We start from the raw sequence: 19,178 nt of genomic DNA, 5'->3' as shown, positions 1-19,178 counted from the left end.
AAGCGAAATCAATAGTATTCTGTAAAATTTCTACTTCTCTTTTAATAACATTACCTATTGAAGCTTTATATCCAGTTTCATGTTTAGCTACACAAATACCTATATATTCTTTATAAGTACCTGTAGTTTTAACTGATGGTATACAATCAGTTGATGAAGTATTTGTGTCATATTTACCTTCATTGGTTAAAGCATAAACATTACCTGTTAAAAATACTGGTGAACCAATTTGAAATTGTGTTAAATCTTCTGAAACAGGAGCATTATGGATAATAGTCGTATTTAATTGTTCAATATATCCATCACCTTCGATTGTACTAAATGTAGTTTGAATGAAATATGTTGAACCACTTATATCATCAAAAGTATTATCACTTAGTTTTTTCTGTGTTATTGCCTCAAAACATAATCTTCCATATTTTGGATCACTAGAAGGAAAATTTGGATAAATTCTTCATAATAAATTATACGTATTTCCTGATTCTTCTATTATACTTTGAAAAGTGTTGTAACAAGTTATCTCTGTGACATTTAAACTATTACAATCGAATACACCTTTTTTTTGAATAAAACTGAAACCATATACTCCTTGATTTGGTTTTATCACTAAATTATCATCAGAAGCTTGTATTCTCCAATTATAATCAGCATCATACCCATTTTTATCATGCATATCTATATAAGGACCTGTTTCTAAAACACCATCATTTTTAATAACTACAATTGAGGGTACACTAATATCTAAATTTGAATATGAAGGAGATGAATTTAAAGCAAAACCATTAATTGAAGTACATGTTAAATCACTAAAATTATGTGTATGATTTAGTAGTGCATATTCTGCATGTGTATGAATTTCAGGTGGGAATGATGTTGGTTTATTCTGGATATCACTATAATTTGGTTTGTTAATACATAAATTTTCTACAGGTCTCTATGAAAAAAACTTTTATTTCAGGAGGATGAGTATCATCTTCTCCTTGAGGAATACTAAATATTATTTTATTTTCTTCTTGTGAAATAGCTGCTAGTTGCCATTTATCATTAGATATAGTAATCTTTTTAAAATTAACATAATCAAAAGTATGTATATGCTCTGATGGCGGAAATGTTTCAGGTTTATCATAATCTGCATTATTATGCATATCAATATATTGACCAACTTCTACAACACCATCATCTTTTAATGTAATAATAGATGGTACATATAATTTTGTATCCCATTTACCACCTTCTGCAGTTGATAATTGAAAACCATTTAATGAAGTAACTTGTACATTTCCATTTACTGTTAAATCATTATTTATTGTACTATGTGTATGACTTTTTGTAGAATATTTTTCATCTGATTGTGATTTATTATAATATAATTGAGGTAATGTAATCGAAGTTATAGTATTAAGTTTTTCTGTTATTTGATCATTTGTAGAATAATTTTCTAAAACTTTTTGTAAGTCATCTTGGTCAATAATTTCAGGAGCAGCAACAACATTAGTTTTTATACCTTTCACAACATTCTCAATACTAAACATTGATAAAAAATGATTTTTATTTAATAAATTAATAATAATTCTAACATAAAATATTCTGGTTCAATTTCTTTACCATTCATTTCTTTAAACCATATTTTAAAATTTGGTTTTCTACTTTTATATTCATATTTCTTATATTTAGTCCTGTTTTCATTCGTATAAATACAAAAATAATTATCATAATGGTCACGTTCAATAAAATCAGCATGCATTGAAACATCAGAAACTAAATATTCCTTAAATTTACACTTGCATTGTTGTACTACTATATATCTAGAATTTTGAGAATCCACAAATTCGAGAGGAAAACGGTTTTCTTTTTGTGAAGTACAAAAATATGTTTTAGTCGCAGGTTTAAGCATTTATAAAAATAAAGTTTGCCAAAAGATCAAACAATAACCGTCGCTTTTTGACTACTAACCTCCTACCAAACAAGATATTTGTCCGGCCAAAGATGAATTGAATAAAATAAATGACCGACCAAACATAACCGAACACAATTCGTGTTGGTTATGCGAGTTTTTTGATAGGTTTACGTGAAAAGTGGCGCTAAAAGTGCTATCGTACCTATCAAAAAGTTTCGCGTTCTCTCAAAATTGAATGTGCATTCAAATTTTCAGACAAATTGTATGGCTCACAAAAATCATTTTGATATTTTGATTTTTGTAGCGAGCGGAGCGAGCACACTCGGGGGATCTGAGGCCTCCGGAGGTGTCAGACCTGGGGTCCCCCCAATGAAAATTTTAGGTCGGAACGAATCCCAGGGACCCTAGGGGCCCCGCCCCCGGCCAGGTATACCTACCAGTTTACTTATTATGGCGGTTTTTTATGTGGACATTTTTTGCTGTAAGGGATGTAACTCATAATTTCATCCACTTTTTCAATAACCTGAGTATTCATTTTTTTTACAAGGATAACTTTTTCAATTAAATTCTAAAAATTAAAAATATAAATATTTAGCTCTATAATTGTGTTAGAAGGTTTTTTAATGTAGTCTGATCAGTATTACTTGTTGTGCATATAATTTTATATTAAAAATTAATTCTGTAAAGAGGATCGTTGATTGACTCCTATTCATTAAAATTTTGCAATGTTTTAAGTTAGATTTCTATTCAAAGACAAAACACAATATTTCACCAAGTTAAAAGCCAAAAAACTTATACAAAGATAATAACATTTTTGAATAAAAAAATTCGATACATTTTTTTATTACTTTTCCTTAGCAAGCAACTCACAAATAACGCCCATCACATCATCTGGGTTGTTCTTGTGTGTCCACCCAAGATGAATTGCTTCTTGAAATGCAGGAACAACATTTGCACCTTTTGCAGCAGATGTGTAATAAAGTGGGTAATTATGTGAAGCCGGCCACTTAAAGTGTTTTTTTGTAACTGATGGGTTTAAATCCATTTTGTTGGCAAGTACAATAACTGGAATTTGATTTCTTTGTGAAACTAATTGTTGGTTCCATTCTTCGAGATGTTGATATGTTTCTTTTCGTGTTGCATCAAAAACAAGAATAGCTGCATGAGCACCATAGAAAAATGCAGGATGAATACTCTCAAATCTTTCCTGACCAGCAGTATCCCAAATGCTTACCAATATATCTTTACCTCCAATGTTCTCATGATGCTCATATAATGTTAAAGCATATGTTGAATTATTAACCGGATTATATTCTTTTAATAAAAATCTTTCAACAAGTTTAGTTTTACCTACTGCACTATCACCAAGAAGTACGAGCTTCAAATCAGCACGAGATACATTTGATTGGGGAAAAAGTTCAGAACCGTCCTGTGACATTGGTCTGCAGACGCCTGTGTTAATGTAAACCATTTAATACGAAATTTGTGTTCTTATACGAAAAGTGCTGTCCAAAAACGTTTCTGAGGTTTTAATACCAAAATTTAATAAGTTTGTTAAACTTCTAATGAATTGCGGCTATTGCAATGATATTTCACTGAAAAATGAATTGTTAATAAATAAAAATATTTTTTATTTTTCACAACAATAATATTACTCATTTCCTTCTTGGTCTAAATCCGCCCTTTCTATGCAGTTGTTGATACATTATGATTTCTTCTTCTGCAGTTCTTTGTTTCTTCTTCTTTTTCTCCACTGGCTTTATCATATCCGGTTTGCTTCTGCATTCCTCAGGCACCAAATCCGCGTACTTATTATTGTATTCTTCTTGTTTCTTCCTCAAGTTCTTTAGCTCGGGCATCACTGGCAATCTCACGAGCCCAAATGAATTACCGAGTGCTATGAAATCGACATCTTTTTTCATTAATATTAGTTTCAACCTATGTTCGCCATAAGCTCTTGCGTATGATACCATAGCCCTAATTGATTTTTGATAAAAGTCTTTGTTTTCTTTGGCATGTTCTCTTATCTTATTTAGAATTTCTTCTGCATTTTCTGGAATTGGAATATTCTCTTCTTCCATTGGTACCTTTTCTGCAATCATATAATCGACATAACCTTTGCGTTCCTCATGATCTCGAAGAAACAAAATCGCATTACCTTTGTTACCTATACGTGCAGTACGTCCAACTCTATGTATAAACATATTCGGATCTTGTGGCGCATCAAACTGAATAATCCAATCAATGTCTGGAATATCAATGCCACGTGCTGCAATATCAGTGGCAAGTAATAATGAGCCTTCATTTTCACGAAAATCAGAAAGTGATTTTTCGCGATCACTTTGCTTCATTTGGCCATAGAGCGAAATAACATTACGCTCAGTACCAAAAAGAAGTTGAAGAACTTCATGAAAATATTCAACAATGGCACCTGTTAGCAAGAAAATGATACATTTCTTTCCTAGGGCTGTAGTGTTAAGGAATAAAACAAGTTGTGTGAGCTTATAATTATCATCAACAATGGCATAATAGTTGACAAGTTCACTGGGAGTGGCACCTTCGCTTTTGATGACAAGGAAAATGGGATTACGCATGCCGGTGTAACAGATGCTTTTAAGGGAATCTGTTAATGTGGCAGAAAATAATCCAGTACGACGTTGCTTAGGAAGGGCTTGGAAAATAGCGGTGAGATGAACTTCCATTCCCATTTTGAGAATTTGATCGGCTTCATCAATAATAAATAATTCAAGTCCTTTAAACGTTTTAGGTGGAACTTCAGTAATAAATTCATGAAGTTTGCCGGGCGTAGCAACAATTACATTTGGTTGATTTGCATTGTAATGTTCAAGATCTTCTGATAAGGGGCATCCTCCAATAAAGAGTTGAGGATTGAGATATGGATGATATTGTATAAATGATTGACAAACACTAAATACTTGTTGGGCTAATTCGCGTGTAGGTAAAAGGATTAAAACTGATAAATCCTTTGGTGATGTTTCTGATTTTTTCTTTAAATATTCAATAGCAGGAACTAGGAATGCAAGCGTTTTTCCTGATCCTGTAGTTGCTTCTGCAGCTACATCTTTATGATTCATAAGATGAGGAATAACATTCCTTTGAACAGGAGTCATCGTAGGAAAACCAAGTTTTTGAAGTGATTCTATTGTTTCTGGTGATATTGAGTTTGGTACAATGCTATTGAGATCTTCCCATGGGCCTGCATTGGTCATTTGGATTGTGGTCAAGCAGAGTCATTTGAAAAAGTAGAAAAAATTCAGATATGTGATGTGAAATGATACAATTAACGTACATAGGATTTTGGATGGACAAAGGAAAAACCACTCGAAAAAAGCCAATAAGTCCACGTTTGAAGAGTACGAGTGGTGGCTTTACGCTGTCTCAAAGAAATAAGCAAAATCTTTCAACATTTCAAACAGAAAATTATTCCGATTTTTTTTTTCAAAATAATCCTATTGATAAAAGACCACCCAACGAAAAGCTTGAAGAAATACATGAAAAGCTAATGGATGATAATTTGGATTATAATGATCGTTTAAATCTATTGGCACAAAAAAAATCTCTTTGTTTTTTATTTTATGGGGAAGGATCATACGAATTTTTTAATTCAATCAAAGATCTTGGTGTTTTTTATAATTTACAAAATCGTCCAGAAAGTGCAATTCGTCATCTTTCCAGAGCAAGTTCACTAGCATCTCGTCTTGATCTAACAGAAGAAGACAACATTTCCTTAGCCATAGAAATTGCAGATGCTCATATCAAACTCAACTCAAGTAACAAAAAAGATCGTTCCAATCAAATTCGTATTGCCAAAAATACAATTTCTCCGTATTCTAAAGCCAACACTAGTAATGAAACTCTTAATTACAGACTTAATCTAATTCTTGCCAAAATAAAATCGTATTACAAAGATCATGATTCAGCGTCCACATTATTTAATAAAGCGATTGATCATTTAATAAATTCACATAATGGAAAAGAAACATCAGAATGTGCCAAACTTTACTTTGAAATTGCAAAGTTTAGTGAGAGTAATGGCGGAAATCAATTAGCTAAAGAAATGTATGAACGAGCATATCAATCATTTATAAGGCTTAAAATGGTTGAATCTGCAAGTATCGCCAGAACTAATCTTGAAAAATTTCCAAGTTCAACTGAAACAAGTGATGAAAACATGCAAGAAACATATGGAACAAGTGAAATATCGGATCATGTGATAGAGGAAGAAGATGATCTAAAAGAAGAATCAATAATTGAAACTTCACATGAAAATAAAGATGAACAAAGTAAAGAAATGAAAACACAAAGCGATCAAATAGATTTAATAGATTTGGAATCCAGTTCTACATCAGATTCAATTTCTTTTTCAATTTCAAAAAGTTCACTAAGTGAACAATCAACAGATAACTTCGCATCTTCATCAGATGTTGGAAATGGTTAAAATATCGAATAAAAAAATAAAGCAAAACCTGAAAATGTAACAGCTTCAGAAAAAGAACAAAACAAAAAGGCTGAGATAACATTACTGCAATTCAGAAGTATATGGAATTTCTGAAGGATTTCCTTCATAGAGTTAAAAGTAACGTGATGAAGATACACCATTATCAGATGCAATCATAAGTGCTGTTTCAATTAATTTAATAATTTCCAAATATTATTTTAAAATATAAAAATTATTAAAATGAATATTAAATAAAACAAATAAAAATATTTTTAGTATTAATATCAATTCCTTTTTTTCAAAAAGTAATTTAAATACTTCTCCATAACCATTTTTAGCTGTTAAAATAAGTGCTGTATTAATTTTTTATTATTATTTTGGTATATTAAAATAATTTAAGGAGAAATTACTTTTTGAAACTTCAGGATTTTTTATGCTTATTAATTTGCTAGTATACATATATATAAGATATTTTTAGAAATCATTTTTTTATTCAAAAATATATTATAGTTGATAACATAAATTCGATAATTTTCATGAAAAAAACAAAATTCTACACAATGACTAAAGTCATTCGTTTTCCGCTCAATAATAAACGGTCTTTCATTCAAAACTAATCACCTTTCTCACAATTATCTCGGGACACCGTTAGATTTAACCGGCCGGTTTGACATTCAATTAACTGGACGAACAGATAATTCAGAAAGTTGTTTGCAACTTTTTGAATGATGAATTTGAATGTGCACTTTTATCCATATTTTTATAATGAGCATTGCATATGGAACAATATCACATAATCAAAATATCATCAATTCAGCGCAAGCAAACGTTGGAAATCAAACTATGATTGACAACGCTTCCAAAGATCCAATTTTAAATATTCATGTTTCTTGCGAAAATGTCATTAAGTTAGATATTGGTTCACCAAGTGACCCCATGTGTGTACTTTCCATTCCAGTGAATGGAAAATATTGCGAAGTATCACGGACAGAAGTCATTTGGGATGATCCAAATCCAAACTGGGTCAAATTTTTCCAAGCCATGTATATTTTCGAGACTCACCAACCTCTTCGTTTTACTGTCTATGATTGTGACTCAGAAAATCCAGATTTATCCAAACATGACTTAGTTGGCTATGCTGATACAGATATTCAAACATTAGTTTCTAATGGTCCAACCCAATTACGCATTGAATTAAAGCATCCACATGCCACTAACAAGCGTGGTACCTTAGTAATTACAACTGAACAAGCAGCTCAATGCGGATCAATAGTTTCAGGTATGTTATCAGTCAGTGATCTCCGCAAAATGCGCACATTTTCACGCAACTGGCCCTATTTCATATTATCCAAGCCCAGCGAAAGTGGCAAAAAGTTACCAATCTTCAGATCAGAAGTTATTCCTAAAAAGTACAGATGCACATTCAAGAGTTTCCAAGTCCCAATCCAAACCCTATGTAATGGAGACATTGAGATGCCCATTACTATCTCCATTATGGACTTTGTCAAGAATCGGCCAGATGTATTAATCGGTTCAGTCGAACGCTCCATCTCACAGTTAATGGAAACCCAAAACACGCCAATTGAGATCTCCTACGTTGACAAGAAGAAGAAGAAGACCAAAGCCGGCTACATCAGATTCAACAATTTGCAATTAATTCACAAGCCTACGTTCTGGGACTACATGCGCAGCGGCCTCCAGCTGAACATGATCACGGCCATTGATTACACCGCGTCCAATCGCGATCCGCGTGATCCACGATCATTACATTTCCTTCATAACGATGGCATGATGAACCAATACGAGACCTGCATCTACAACGTCGGCAGTGTCTTATGTCCGTATGATAGTGACCAACAATTTCCTGTCTATGGATTTGGTGGAAAGATCAATGGCGTCATCAACCATTGTTTCCCGTTAACATTTGACCCGAACAATCCGAACGTCAATGGGTTAAATGGCATTCTTGCTGCGTATCGACAGTCATTAACATGCGTGCAATTGTCAGGTCCTACATTGTTTTCTCCGGTGATCAGAGCTGCGACAGCTGTTTCGATACAGTCATGGAACGAGAGCAAAACGTACACAATTTTGATGATAATTACAGACGGAATAATTAACGACATGCAAGAGACAATCGACGCAATTGTACAAGCGACAGACGCGCCTTTGAGTATAATCATCGTCGGAGTCGGTAACGCTGACTTTAGCGCTATGGACCAATTGGACGCTGACGAGGTGCCATTGGTCTCTTCAGGCGGAATCAGAATGAAAAGAGACATTGTGCAGTTTGTGCCGTTCGTTAAGTTCATGAACAATGGTAACGTCGGACTGGCGGCGGAGGTGCTGGCTGAGGTGCCAAGACAGGTGGATGAGTTCTGCGCATCGCATGGATTTATTCCAAATATTGCTGATTGAATATGATAGAAGTGAATTAAGTAAATGATTTTTTAAGTTAAATGTATTAATGTGTTCGGCGATTGATAGAAAATGTAATTAATTCGAATAATCGATAAATGTATGACCAAAAATCAATTAATATCATACAACGAACTAATGAATCAAATATCAAAGAATGATAAAACAGGTAAAATACCAAATCGGATGGTCATTTTTTTAAGTTAAATGGGATCAATATATCAATGATATATTATTATATTCAGCTTTAAATATTAAAAAATTCTAATTAATTTTTAGTGACGTGTTCTTATTAATATATATATCCACAATATTAATAGGAATTCTTTAATTATTTGTTCGCTTGGATAAGTTTCATTAATTTTTCTTGTTTGATTTAATCCAATAAAAAAAATATTTTCCGATATTCTTCAATATTAGCAAAATAAGGTAAAAAATATGATAAAAATTCCAAAAACTTAAAATTTGTTTTATCTAAAATTCCTTCTTCATTAAACTTGTTATTAATATGAGTTGAAATTAATGTTATTAACGGTTAATGGGGGCGCCTCAAATTTCATTCAAAAAATGGCGGCAAAACAAAAAAGTAATTTGATGTCGTTTTATATCTATGTTTTTGAATTATGAAAAAGTTTAGAATATATTTCAAAATAAATGGGAGTAAAATGGCAATTTAGTATAAAGAAGTTTTCCCTCCATTAAATGAATTTCATTTTATTGAATGGCTCGTACTAAACAAACAGCTCGTAAATCTACAGGTGGTAAGACACCACGTAAATCACTTGGTGCTAAGGCAGCACGTAAGTCAACACCAGTTGTTGATTCACAAGGAGCAAAGAAACAACATCGTTTTAGACCAGGTACAGTTGCACTTCGAGAAATTCGTAAATATCAAAAGAGCACAGATCTATTAATTCGTAAGCTTCCATTCCAACGTCTTGTTCGAGAAATTGCGTCCGGTTTTAGAGGAGATCTTCGTTTTCAATCATCAGCTATTGCAGCACTTCAAGAAGCATCAGAAGCATATCTTGTAGGACTTTTTGAAGATACGAATCTTTGTGCTATTCATGCTAACCGTGTTACTATTATGGAACGTGATGTTCAACTTGCACAACGAATTCGTGGAGAACGCAATTAAACTTAAATAAATATTTATACCTGTTAGTTACTGTTAATAGCGATAACCGCCTGGTTTGAATTCCAAACGATCGTTAATGTTTTCCAAAATTCCAAACATTCTGATGTCTGATTAGGGTAAACCTTTCATTATATTAAAAAAAAAAAAAATTACTTGAATTTGACTCTATACCAACAGATATATGTAATAGTAATGGCGTTAATACTTTCATAAGCTTTGGAGTGTTTTTTATTTCTTCTTCTTTTATTTGAATTAACTTTAAATAATTTTACTATTTTATTTTCCCCTTACTTTTAATGAAATTAAACATATTTTATTCATTGATTAATTCTTATTCGATAAATTTGTTTTTATTATGGTGACCGTTTAGGATAAGGTCAATTTTGTTATAGGTTGGGAATGTTTTATTTGGATTTGAAATTACTTTCACCATTTGAATTGCTGTTACTATCATACCGAAAACACTTAAATTTAAGTTGTAATGGTTAAAGCTGTTTGACTATATTTCATTTTATCTCTCCATAGAACTAATTAAAAAAAGTTATATTCACTTAAAACACAACTTGCTCAATCATTACATCAGCAATTTAATTAGATACCACAAATTCCATAACTATACATTACATTAAATATTCGCAAAATTATATAAAACGAGATTGAAGGAATTTGATGCTTTTTATTCTTTAATTTGGAAATTCTCTGAAGTAGTCAAGGTGGATATATTTCTTTTGTGGGATTCCATGTTCCTTTAAATATTGATCGATATCAGCATCAATTTTGATTGCCAAACTTTCCATTCTTGGTGCATATGACAAAATTATTGGAATGCAATCCGGAACTTTACCTCTTTTAATGTTTACTGTGACGCCTTCAGCCATTTTATGGTCATGCTCTTGTGCGATTTGGAAATTATAAATCCAAACGTAATGTTTATTAGGCATAATTACAACTTCTCCATCGCCAAACGATACACGCATCCCTGAACCATCTGGTGAAGGTTCATATACGAAAGTGCGACTTAAGAATTTATTAGTTCCATAGTTAGAACAATACATATTAATACCTTTTGTAACTTTTTGAAGGTTCCATTTTTCGATTGCATTTCCTTCGAATTCGATTAATATTTCTTTATCTTTAATAGTATCAATATATTCTTTATATAATTTATTTCTATTTTCAGCATATGTTTGTTGTCTATTAACATCATAATCATGAGTCATTTTGATAAATTTAGAAACTATTTCTTTGGTATCATCTTCTGCCTTTTTATTATATGATTGATAATATAATGCACGTGTTATTGGATAATTCGTTTGTTTCTCATTAAATAAATCACATAAATTTTGATATTTAGTTTCAACAATAAGTTGCCATTCATCATATTTAACATTATATGAAATATCTTCATCTAATAAATTAGGTAAAGGATATGCTGTACGTATTTTATATGGACATGATTCTGGTGTCATATCAAGTGCTATAGCTAGATCAGAGATTGGGAATATTGTTATGATTACATTATCAGAATATATCTTCCTCATACTTTTCTGACTTGGATAAGTTATACCTTGTGGATATGAAAATACATCTTCATATATCATTTTTACACGAGTTCCATAATCAGATTTATTTTTCAATCTTAATTTAAACCATAATGTGTCTTCACATTGATATTTTTCTTTAAAGATATATTGATAATCATTAGAATCAAATCTTTGTTGATGAAGTAAATGTAATATATCAGCTGTAATATGATCAATTGTAAGTATTCTAAATCCTTGACTTAATACATCATTAAAATCAGATAACTTTTTGATGACACATTTTGAAATTTCTTCACCAGAAGGCAACATAGAGAATATAGATTGCTTCTCATCAGTTGAAGGTGAACGTAAAAACATTGGGAAACATCGACTAACAAAGAAATGTAAATGTGGCACAAAACCAAATGTTGATAAACATTTAGAAAATGATTCATCAATTAATTTTTCGGATTCTGAATCATGATAATTCATACCTAAAAGATAATCGACATATGAAAATGCTTCTAATATTTGTGTTGGATTATTTGTATTAATAAGTTTTTGTATTTTAGACTTTATTGATGGTATTAATACATTTGTTTCATATGGATAAAATACAATTTTTGATTGATCTAATTGAACACTTTCGAGTGCTGAATCAATTAATTTCTTGTTATTTCCATCATACAAATTCAAGTTTTTAATAGAATTTAATAATTTTCTAATAATATTTTGAAGAATTAGAATTCGACTATTATTATAATTTATACCATAAATATCATCTCCATATTTATTAGTTGTTAGAAATGCATTAATTAAAGATGCTGCATTAAGTACAATTAATGTATTATATAGATCAATGCAATCTTTTACTTCTTTGTCCATTGATGAATATCTAAAATTAGGTGAAGTAGTTATATATACTTCTAATAATACAAGAAAATGTTCAAATTTCATATAATCTTTTGTTGTATTACACCAATAATATAATGGATTTTCCATTTTTCCATTAGCATATTGAATAATTGTATCTTTAATTTTATCAAGTTCATTATCAAGCCAATTAATACAAGCGCCTCTTAAGAAAGAGGCATCAAATGGAATTTCAATATTTTTATCAACTTTAAAGAATTTTAATACTCGCATATATTCGCCACTAATTCTTTTAGCTTTACATTTTCCACTATTATATTTATTAATATAATTTTTAGCATATTCTTGAAATTCTTTATTATGAGTTTTAACTTGATAATTTTCTTTTTCTGTTAATTTCCTTTCAATTATATTAATTGTTTTACCTGTTTTAGATTTGTAATCTTGATAAAGTTTATCCATTTCATCAAGAATTGTACCACGATCAAGATTTTCTATATTATCATTAACACCTTTAAATAAATTAATTGTAGTATTACGTCCTAATATACTTTGTAAAAGAACATATTCATCAATATTATTTGAATATTCCTTTAACTTTTGATTAATCTTTTCAAATGCTCCTTTAACTAATTTTACAGAATCAAGTTCTTGATTTTGGAATTGACATGCATACATATAACAATGTCTAATAATTTCAGTTGTCATTGAACCATTTGTAAAAATTTCTGGTTCGAAAACTTTTGTTTTATTATATGTTTCGAGAAGTAATTGAGAAAAGTTATCAATAGGATCAATTGGTGGTTTAGGTGCGATAATCTCTTTCTTAGCAAGCATTTCATTAACATGAGCCATTAATTCTTCATCAAAGAATTCTTTTTCAATTCCATTTATAATTTCCATTATATCAGATCTATTTTGATTTTCATTTGATATTGCTTCAAGAGCATTTCGACATTCTTGCACTCGGACTGCTTCATGTATTTTATCATTTAGATGCCTTCTTTCTTGTTGATAATATTCTTTAAATTTCTTAATTGTTGGTGGTATTGTTTCTTTAACAGCATCAATTTGATTTAATATATCGAATTTGACAGATAATGTATCAATTTGATCTTTATATTGATCATAAAGATCAAATGCTTTTTTAATTTTATATTCATATGAAATAATTTCTTCTTTTTTATCCATTAAAGAATAAGGATAATAACGTGAATCAAAATGATCGTATAACATTCTTTTAAGTTGTCTGAAATAAGATCTAAGTCGACTAGAATTTTGATTTCTAATAGCATCCTCTAAACCATAACATATTGAACCATAATTATATCGTGCTTCGCTAGCTTTAACTGGATTAAGAATTGTATTCCAAAAGTAATGTTCAACTTCTTCTTTCTTTTTGTTTATCTCATCTGTATAGTCTAATCCAATTGTTAATAATTCGTCATGATGTTCTTTTTCATATTTTATGAAATCTTGTAAAGCTTTAACAAATTGATCAGGATCTCCTGTGGCAGTTGAAACTTTCCTTAACATTGCTTGAGCCGTTTTAGTAATATCGCCAACTTTGTCATCATTCTTTCTCTTTTGAATAAGTTCATCTTTATTATTTGTTAAATCTTCATATTCTTTATAAACATCAAGAAGATCTGGCTTCAATGCTATTACTTCTTCTTTTTTATCAACTGGAGTAATGGCAACATGTGGATCTATTGGATTATCCATAACTTTATATAAAGCATTATATTGTTGTTCTAATCGGTCTTCATTTAATACCTTAGCACTCAAAATATTTCGAATGCTTTTCAATGTTGGAACAATATTTTCAATTTTCTTTTGGCATGCTTCAACTATAGATTTTTCAAATTGTTGCTGACAAATTTCAAGATCAGCATCGACAGTATTTTGCATTCCTTCAATTGAATCAATTATTTCTTGTTTTCCTGCAATATATATTTGGAAATCATCAATTCCTGATTGACCTGTTGCTAATAATTTAGATTTGCCCTTAAAGAAATTGGCTTTCGATTGATATTCTTTCATAAATGCTGTTTGTTCTTTGCTTAAACCTACAGATGATGGAAGTTTAACTTCTTTAGTAATTGTTTGTGGTTTAGCTGCACTTGCTTTAGGTATGCTTTGACTTCCAGGTAATAATTCTGATTCTATACGAACTAATTCATCATACTGATCAAATATAGCAGAAAGTTTCGGATTTGTATTAATTATTGCTTCACGTCGATCTAATGGACATATGTTAAGTTTTGGATGTATTGGTTTGTTCATTTGATCTTTTGGTGCAGCAAAATTCTTCTTAAAACCATCAGCATCTTTCTTAAGACCAAAGTCCTTTGCACGTGCAAAACTCCTTGCGGCTCCTTCAACATTTCGAATACATGTCTTTACCACTAATTCTTCCCATTGTTTATGGATTAATTCCAAATCTGAATCAATTTTTGATTGCATTCCTTCAATTGATGCAATTATGCTTTGGTTTTGCTGAATATAATTATTGAGATCATCTAATTTAGCTTGTACATCAAGTGAATTCTTAGAAGTTGAAATTGCTGTTTGTGCTTTTGCTTTATACATTGTTTCAAATTTCTTTATATCAGCAGGCTTTGGTGCCGAAGAAGTTGGTGCTGGTGTTGGCGCTGGTGCTGCAGGCGTTGTTGGTGATGGGGCTGCAGGTGTTGTTGGTGTAGGTGCTGCTTTTGGTGCTGGTGATACGTTAAACCCGAATTTTTCGTTCAAAGCAGAAATTTGGTCACTCCAATCATATCCTAATTCAGCAAATGCTTGCCTATTATCATCAATTAACTTGATAATTGGATCCAATATGGATTTTGCACGATTTACTTGATTAGCTGGGCATTTTTCGAGATCTGCTAAACTACGCTCAATCCTTGTGAGAGGTGTTTTCAAAGCCTTGCACCTCGAGGTGCAATCTTTCTTAGCTTATCAAGTCTTTCTTCTTTAGTGTTTTGGAAATTGTCTAATGCTGAATAAATTGCTGCAAATTTTGGATCTTCAGAAATAGATTCTCTCATGTCCATAACACCAGTTTCTGTGCCTCTTGCTTTTTTGCCAAGGTTACTTGTGATCATATCACTATTTCTCTCAAACCCTCGTAAATCCTTTGATGTCCATGAATTCTCACATTGTTTAATACATCTATCAATGTCAACTAAAATTTGTTTTAATTCTCTGTTGACTTTGTCGGCTTGTTGCGCGCACATTCAGAAAAGTAAAAAATACCCTCTTAAAAAATCCTTTCAATTTTCTCCAAACGCAGACTTTTTGAAATAATTATTTTTTTAATATTAGAATAAAAATTTCTATAAAAGTCTGATAACTATGAGACTTTTCTGAATGAAAAAATTATTATGATGATTGATTGTATGAATATATTTAGATTTATTCATCTCGTAATCAAATACAAATAGAATACAGGAACTTCAGCCTGATGATCCCTCAATGACCCACAGTTGTCTTTCAATTTTCAATCATTTGTTTTCGATCTTTTGAATCGTTTACTTATGTAAACTTGTCATTTGTAATTTGTTATTTCGGAACGCTTTTGATAACAACCGTTTTCATCGCATTTGTGAAAAATAAATTTGAACATATAATAAATATAAAAAATGATGAAAATGTTTTGATTATTCAAATTCCCCAGGGTGTTATATATTTTCGCTTTTAATCTCGACTTTCAGTGCAACTCATTAAATCATTTGGTCTCTCTCATTTGTGATTTAGTACACCTAATTTATACATATATATATTTTATCATTTTATCCATCACATTCAGGCTTTCGCGTACACAAATAGTTTAATCATTTAATAATTACTATCTCATTTTATCTCTATCTTTCAAACATCTGTGATTCACTTAATCATTTTTTGCATTTTTGTCTATTTTGTTTAATTTTTTAGTATGCATATAATAGGTTTTGTGTTTTTAAAAATTTAGTTATATGTATTTGTGGTTTAACTTTCTTGGTTTATTTCATTCATTAGGTTCTATCGTTGGAAATGCATCCAGTTTATTAAAAATATCCTTATGCTAAAATGTTCATTCTTTTTTCCCATCCAATATTATTTTGCTGTTATTCTTTCAACATATGTGTGAATTTAAATATTTTATAATGTTTTGTTTGTTATTCATAAATCTTTGATTCTTTTTCTTTTGCATATGATATTTATAAAATTTTTAATTAATTGCATTCACCAGAATTTGAAACTCAAAAAATGTGAAGAAATTCTAAAAATCAATAATTTATATGATTTTGTTTGTGATGCTATTTCTTGAAGTTTTTCTAATTTATCATTTCTAATTATTTTTGCAATTTCATTTGGATTAACTTCATCTTTAATTAATTTTTGCTGATATTCCCAATCTTTACCACCAACCCCCAAATATGTATTCAGAATTTTCATTTCCCTTTCTATATTTATAATAAGCCAATATTTCATTCATTTTTTCGTCATCATATGATGTTTGGAAATTTTTTAAAAATTCTTTGAACTGAATATATTCAATATAATCTTTTTTTTTTTTTTAACATACTATAAATAAATTTTAATGGTTTTTCTTTTTATTTATTTGGATGAATAAATGTAAAATAAAAATTTTTTGAGAAGAGAATATGATTTGCTTGTATCTATAAAACTGATTGTTTTTAAGAAAATAATGATAATGTTTTTGTTTTCTTTAATTTCAAGTTGTTTTAAATACTCAAAACATAATTTATCATATCTTTACTTTTAATATGAGTTGAAATTATCGTTACTGACGGTTACTAAGGGCGCCTCAAATTTCATTCAAAAAATGGCGGCAAAACAAAAAAGTAATTTGATGTCGTTTTATGTCTATGTTTATGAATTATGAAAAAGTTTAGAATATATTTCAAAATAAATGGGAGTAAAATGGCAATTTAGTATAAAGAAGTTTTCCCTCCATTAAATGAATTTCATTTTATTGAATGGCTCGTACTAAACAAACAGCTCGTAAATCTACAGGTGGTAAGACACCACGTAAATCACTTGGTGCTAAGGCAGCACGTAAGTCAACACCAGTTGTTGATTCACAAGGAGCAAAGAAACAACATCGTTTTCGACCAGGTACAGTTGCACTTCGAGAAATTCGTAAATATCAAAAGAGCACAGATCTATTAATTCGTAAGCTTCCATTCCAACGTCTTGTTCGAGAAATTGCGTCCGGTTTTAGAGGAGATCTTCGTTTTCAATCATCAGCTATTGCAGCACTTCAAGAAGCATCAGAAGCATATCTTGTAGGACTTTTTGAAGATACGAATCTTTGTGCTATTCATGCTAACCGTGTTACTATTATGGAACGTGATGTTCAACTTGCACAACGAATTCGTGGAGAACGCAATTAAACTTAAATAAATATTTATACATGTTTAATTTATTTCGTTGTTTCTAATTACAAACCAAATCTCAAAATTGTAAATATGTATCAAAAACTCAGTTGACTATAATATCATAAAATGTACGAAATAAAAAGATCGCATATCATAATATACTTTATTGAAATTCGAATATTTTCCTTTCTCAACAGAAAGAGGAACAATATGAACAGTACCCGCTAACGGTCACCGCATCAATCAATAACTGTTTGATTTGAATTCCAAACGATCGTATTTGAATGCACATCAACAGAAACAAACAATCGCGCCGAGTGATGGAGATGGAACTGTCTTACAGGGGACTCGTGCGACTTCGGTAATTTCTCCATCGATAGCGATGTTTCTGGCGAATTACATTTTGCAATATAAACATTTCCGTTTTCATCGCCAATTAATGCAGCATAAAGAATTGTTTTAACATTTGCTATTATAGGACAAAGTGCAGTAACGTTGATATCTAAATCGATTGTCGATAATATTTCGCCAGATAATGACAAAATTTTAATATATTTTTCTGTCACAATCCATAACGCATCAATTTTATCATCGATTTTAATCAATTTAATTTCCTGATCAAATGTGACTCTGGACATCTCATTCATTGTTGAGACATTCCAAATTATTATATCTGTTTTACATGACGTTGCAGCGATGCAATAATTCTTTGAAATCACTGTTTTTTGATCATTTGTATTAAATCCTTTTTGTCTTAAGTATTTAACTATTAAAGGTGTACCATTTCTATATTTAATTAACCATATTTCAGTAATACCAAGGGAATAATCAATTGATATAAATCGACCATTTTGAGATGCACTAATATGTTTTGCATAATAAAAAATTGGTGATGTCTTCTTCAAGAAATTAATTGATGACTTCGAAGAAATCGACAAACATAGTTGATAAGGCTCTACAGAGACAAAGAATGAATCAGTGCAAGTTGTCGTCAATAAAGGAAAAGTGCCAACTTTTGATTTTATGAAAAACATTGAATGTTCGTGTTTGAAATTTGATGCGGTCTCTTTGAATTGAAGGTGTTCAGCGTCGAAAATTGTATACGTTTGCGGTTTTATATCCTTTGAATTTATTTTTTCGTTGTAAAACTCGATCAAAAGATTTGGATCAATTGACTCGAGATCTTGTTTCATTGTAAGAGAGTTATTAAATCCATTGTCCGAATAAAATTCAGGCGTAAAGACATTTAAAGGTATTTCATTCTCTTTAAGTTTAGGCTTATAGAAACTTAAAGGATAAATGTAATTAATTTTATCAATAATTTCCCTATTAAATTTATTATTATAACTAACAAAAGGGAAATTATTTAAGTCAACAAATGACTTCCCATTAATTATATTCATGAAAGTAATTAATTCCAAAACTGAAATATTATTGTTAACAAATTGATATATGACAAATTGATTATTAAGTTTAATATTTC

At 30.4% G+C, this 19,178-nt stretch overlaps 7 protein-coding genes across 7 annotated transcripts; 4 read left to right on the top strand and 3 right to left on the bottom strand.

Moving 5' to 3' along the window:
* Nucleotides 1-2,741: 2,741 nt before the first annotated feature.
* GO595_009160 (Ras family protein) lies at nucleotides 2,742-3,368 on the bottom strand (the record flags this gene model as incomplete). The annotated part of the gene is made up of 1 exon (XM_067922815.1): nucleotides 2,742-3,368. The coding sequence occupies one exon, from the start codon at nucleotides 3,366-3,368 to the stop codon at nucleotides 2,742-2,744; it is 627 nt and encodes a 208-aa protein (XP_067770678.1).
* Nucleotides 3,369-3,552: 184 nt separating this feature from the next.
* Nucleotides 3,553-5,127, bottom strand: GO595_009159 (ATP-dependent RNA helicase DDX55; the record flags this gene model as incomplete). Its single annotated transcript, XM_067922814.1, has 1 exon — nucleotides 3,553-5,127. One exon carries the CDS (start codon nucleotides 5,125-5,127, stop codon nucleotides 3,553-3,555), a length of 1,575 nt encoding a protein of 524 aa, XP_067770677.1.
* Nucleotides 5,128-5,420: 293 nt separating this feature from the next.
* On the top strand, nucleotides 5,421-6,356 carry GO595_009158 (uncharacterized protein; the record flags this gene model as incomplete). The annotated part of the gene is made up of 1 exon (XM_067922813.1): nucleotides 5,421-6,356. One exon carries the CDS (start codon nucleotides 5,421-5,423, stop codon nucleotides 6,354-6,356), a length of 936 nt encoding a protein of 311 aa, XP_067770676.1.
* Nucleotides 6,357-7,199: 843 nt separating this feature from the next.
* GO595_009157 (Copine family protein) lies at nucleotides 7,200-8,774 on the top strand (the record flags this gene model as incomplete). The annotated part of the gene is made up of 1 exon (XM_067922811.1): nucleotides 7,200-8,774. The coding sequence occupies one exon, from the start codon at nucleotides 7,200-7,202 to the stop codon at nucleotides 8,772-8,774; it is 1,575 nt and encodes a 524-aa protein (XP_067770675.1).
* A 721-nt stretch (nucleotides 8,775-9,495) lies between these two features.
* GO595_009156 (histone H3.2) lies at nucleotides 9,496-9,912 on the top strand (the record flags this gene model as incomplete). Its single annotated transcript, XM_067922810.1, has 1 exon — nucleotides 9,496-9,912. The coding sequence occupies one exon, from the start codon at nucleotides 9,496-9,498 to the stop codon at nucleotides 9,910-9,912; it is 417 nt and encodes a 138-aa protein (XP_067770674.1).
* A 683-nt stretch (nucleotides 9,913-10,595) lies between these two features.
* GO595_009155 (putative sporulation-specific protein) lies at nucleotides 10,596-15,547 on the bottom strand (the record flags this gene model as incomplete). The annotated part of the gene is made up of 2 exons (XM_067922809.1): nucleotides 10,596-15,166; nucleotides 15,244-15,547. The coding sequence occupies 2 exons, from the start codon at nucleotides 15,545-15,547 to the stop codon at nucleotides 10,596-10,598; spliced, it is 4,875 nt and encodes a 1,624-aa protein (XP_067770673.1).
* Nucleotides 15,548-17,293: 1,746 nt separating this feature from the next.
* On the top strand, nucleotides 17,294-17,710 carry GO595_009154 (histone H3.2; the record flags this gene model as incomplete). The annotated part of the gene is made up of 1 exon (XM_067922808.1): nucleotides 17,294-17,710. The coding sequence occupies one exon, from the start codon at nucleotides 17,294-17,296 to the stop codon at nucleotides 17,708-17,710; it is 417 nt and encodes a 138-aa protein (XP_067770672.1).
* Between the last annotated feature and the right edge of the window lie 1,468 nt (nucleotides 17,711-19,178).

Source organism: Histomonas meleagridis, assembly GCF_020186115.1.
Source record: "Histomonas meleagridis strain 2922-C6/04-10x chromosome Unknown contig_86, whole genome shotgun sequence".
Taxonomy (NCBI): Eukaryota; Parabasalia; order Tritrichomonadida; family Dientamoebidae; genus Histomonas; species Histomonas meleagridis.
The sequence above is the reverse complement of the archived record's forward strand: the minus strand, read 5'-3'. Positions and strand labels throughout refer to the sequence as shown.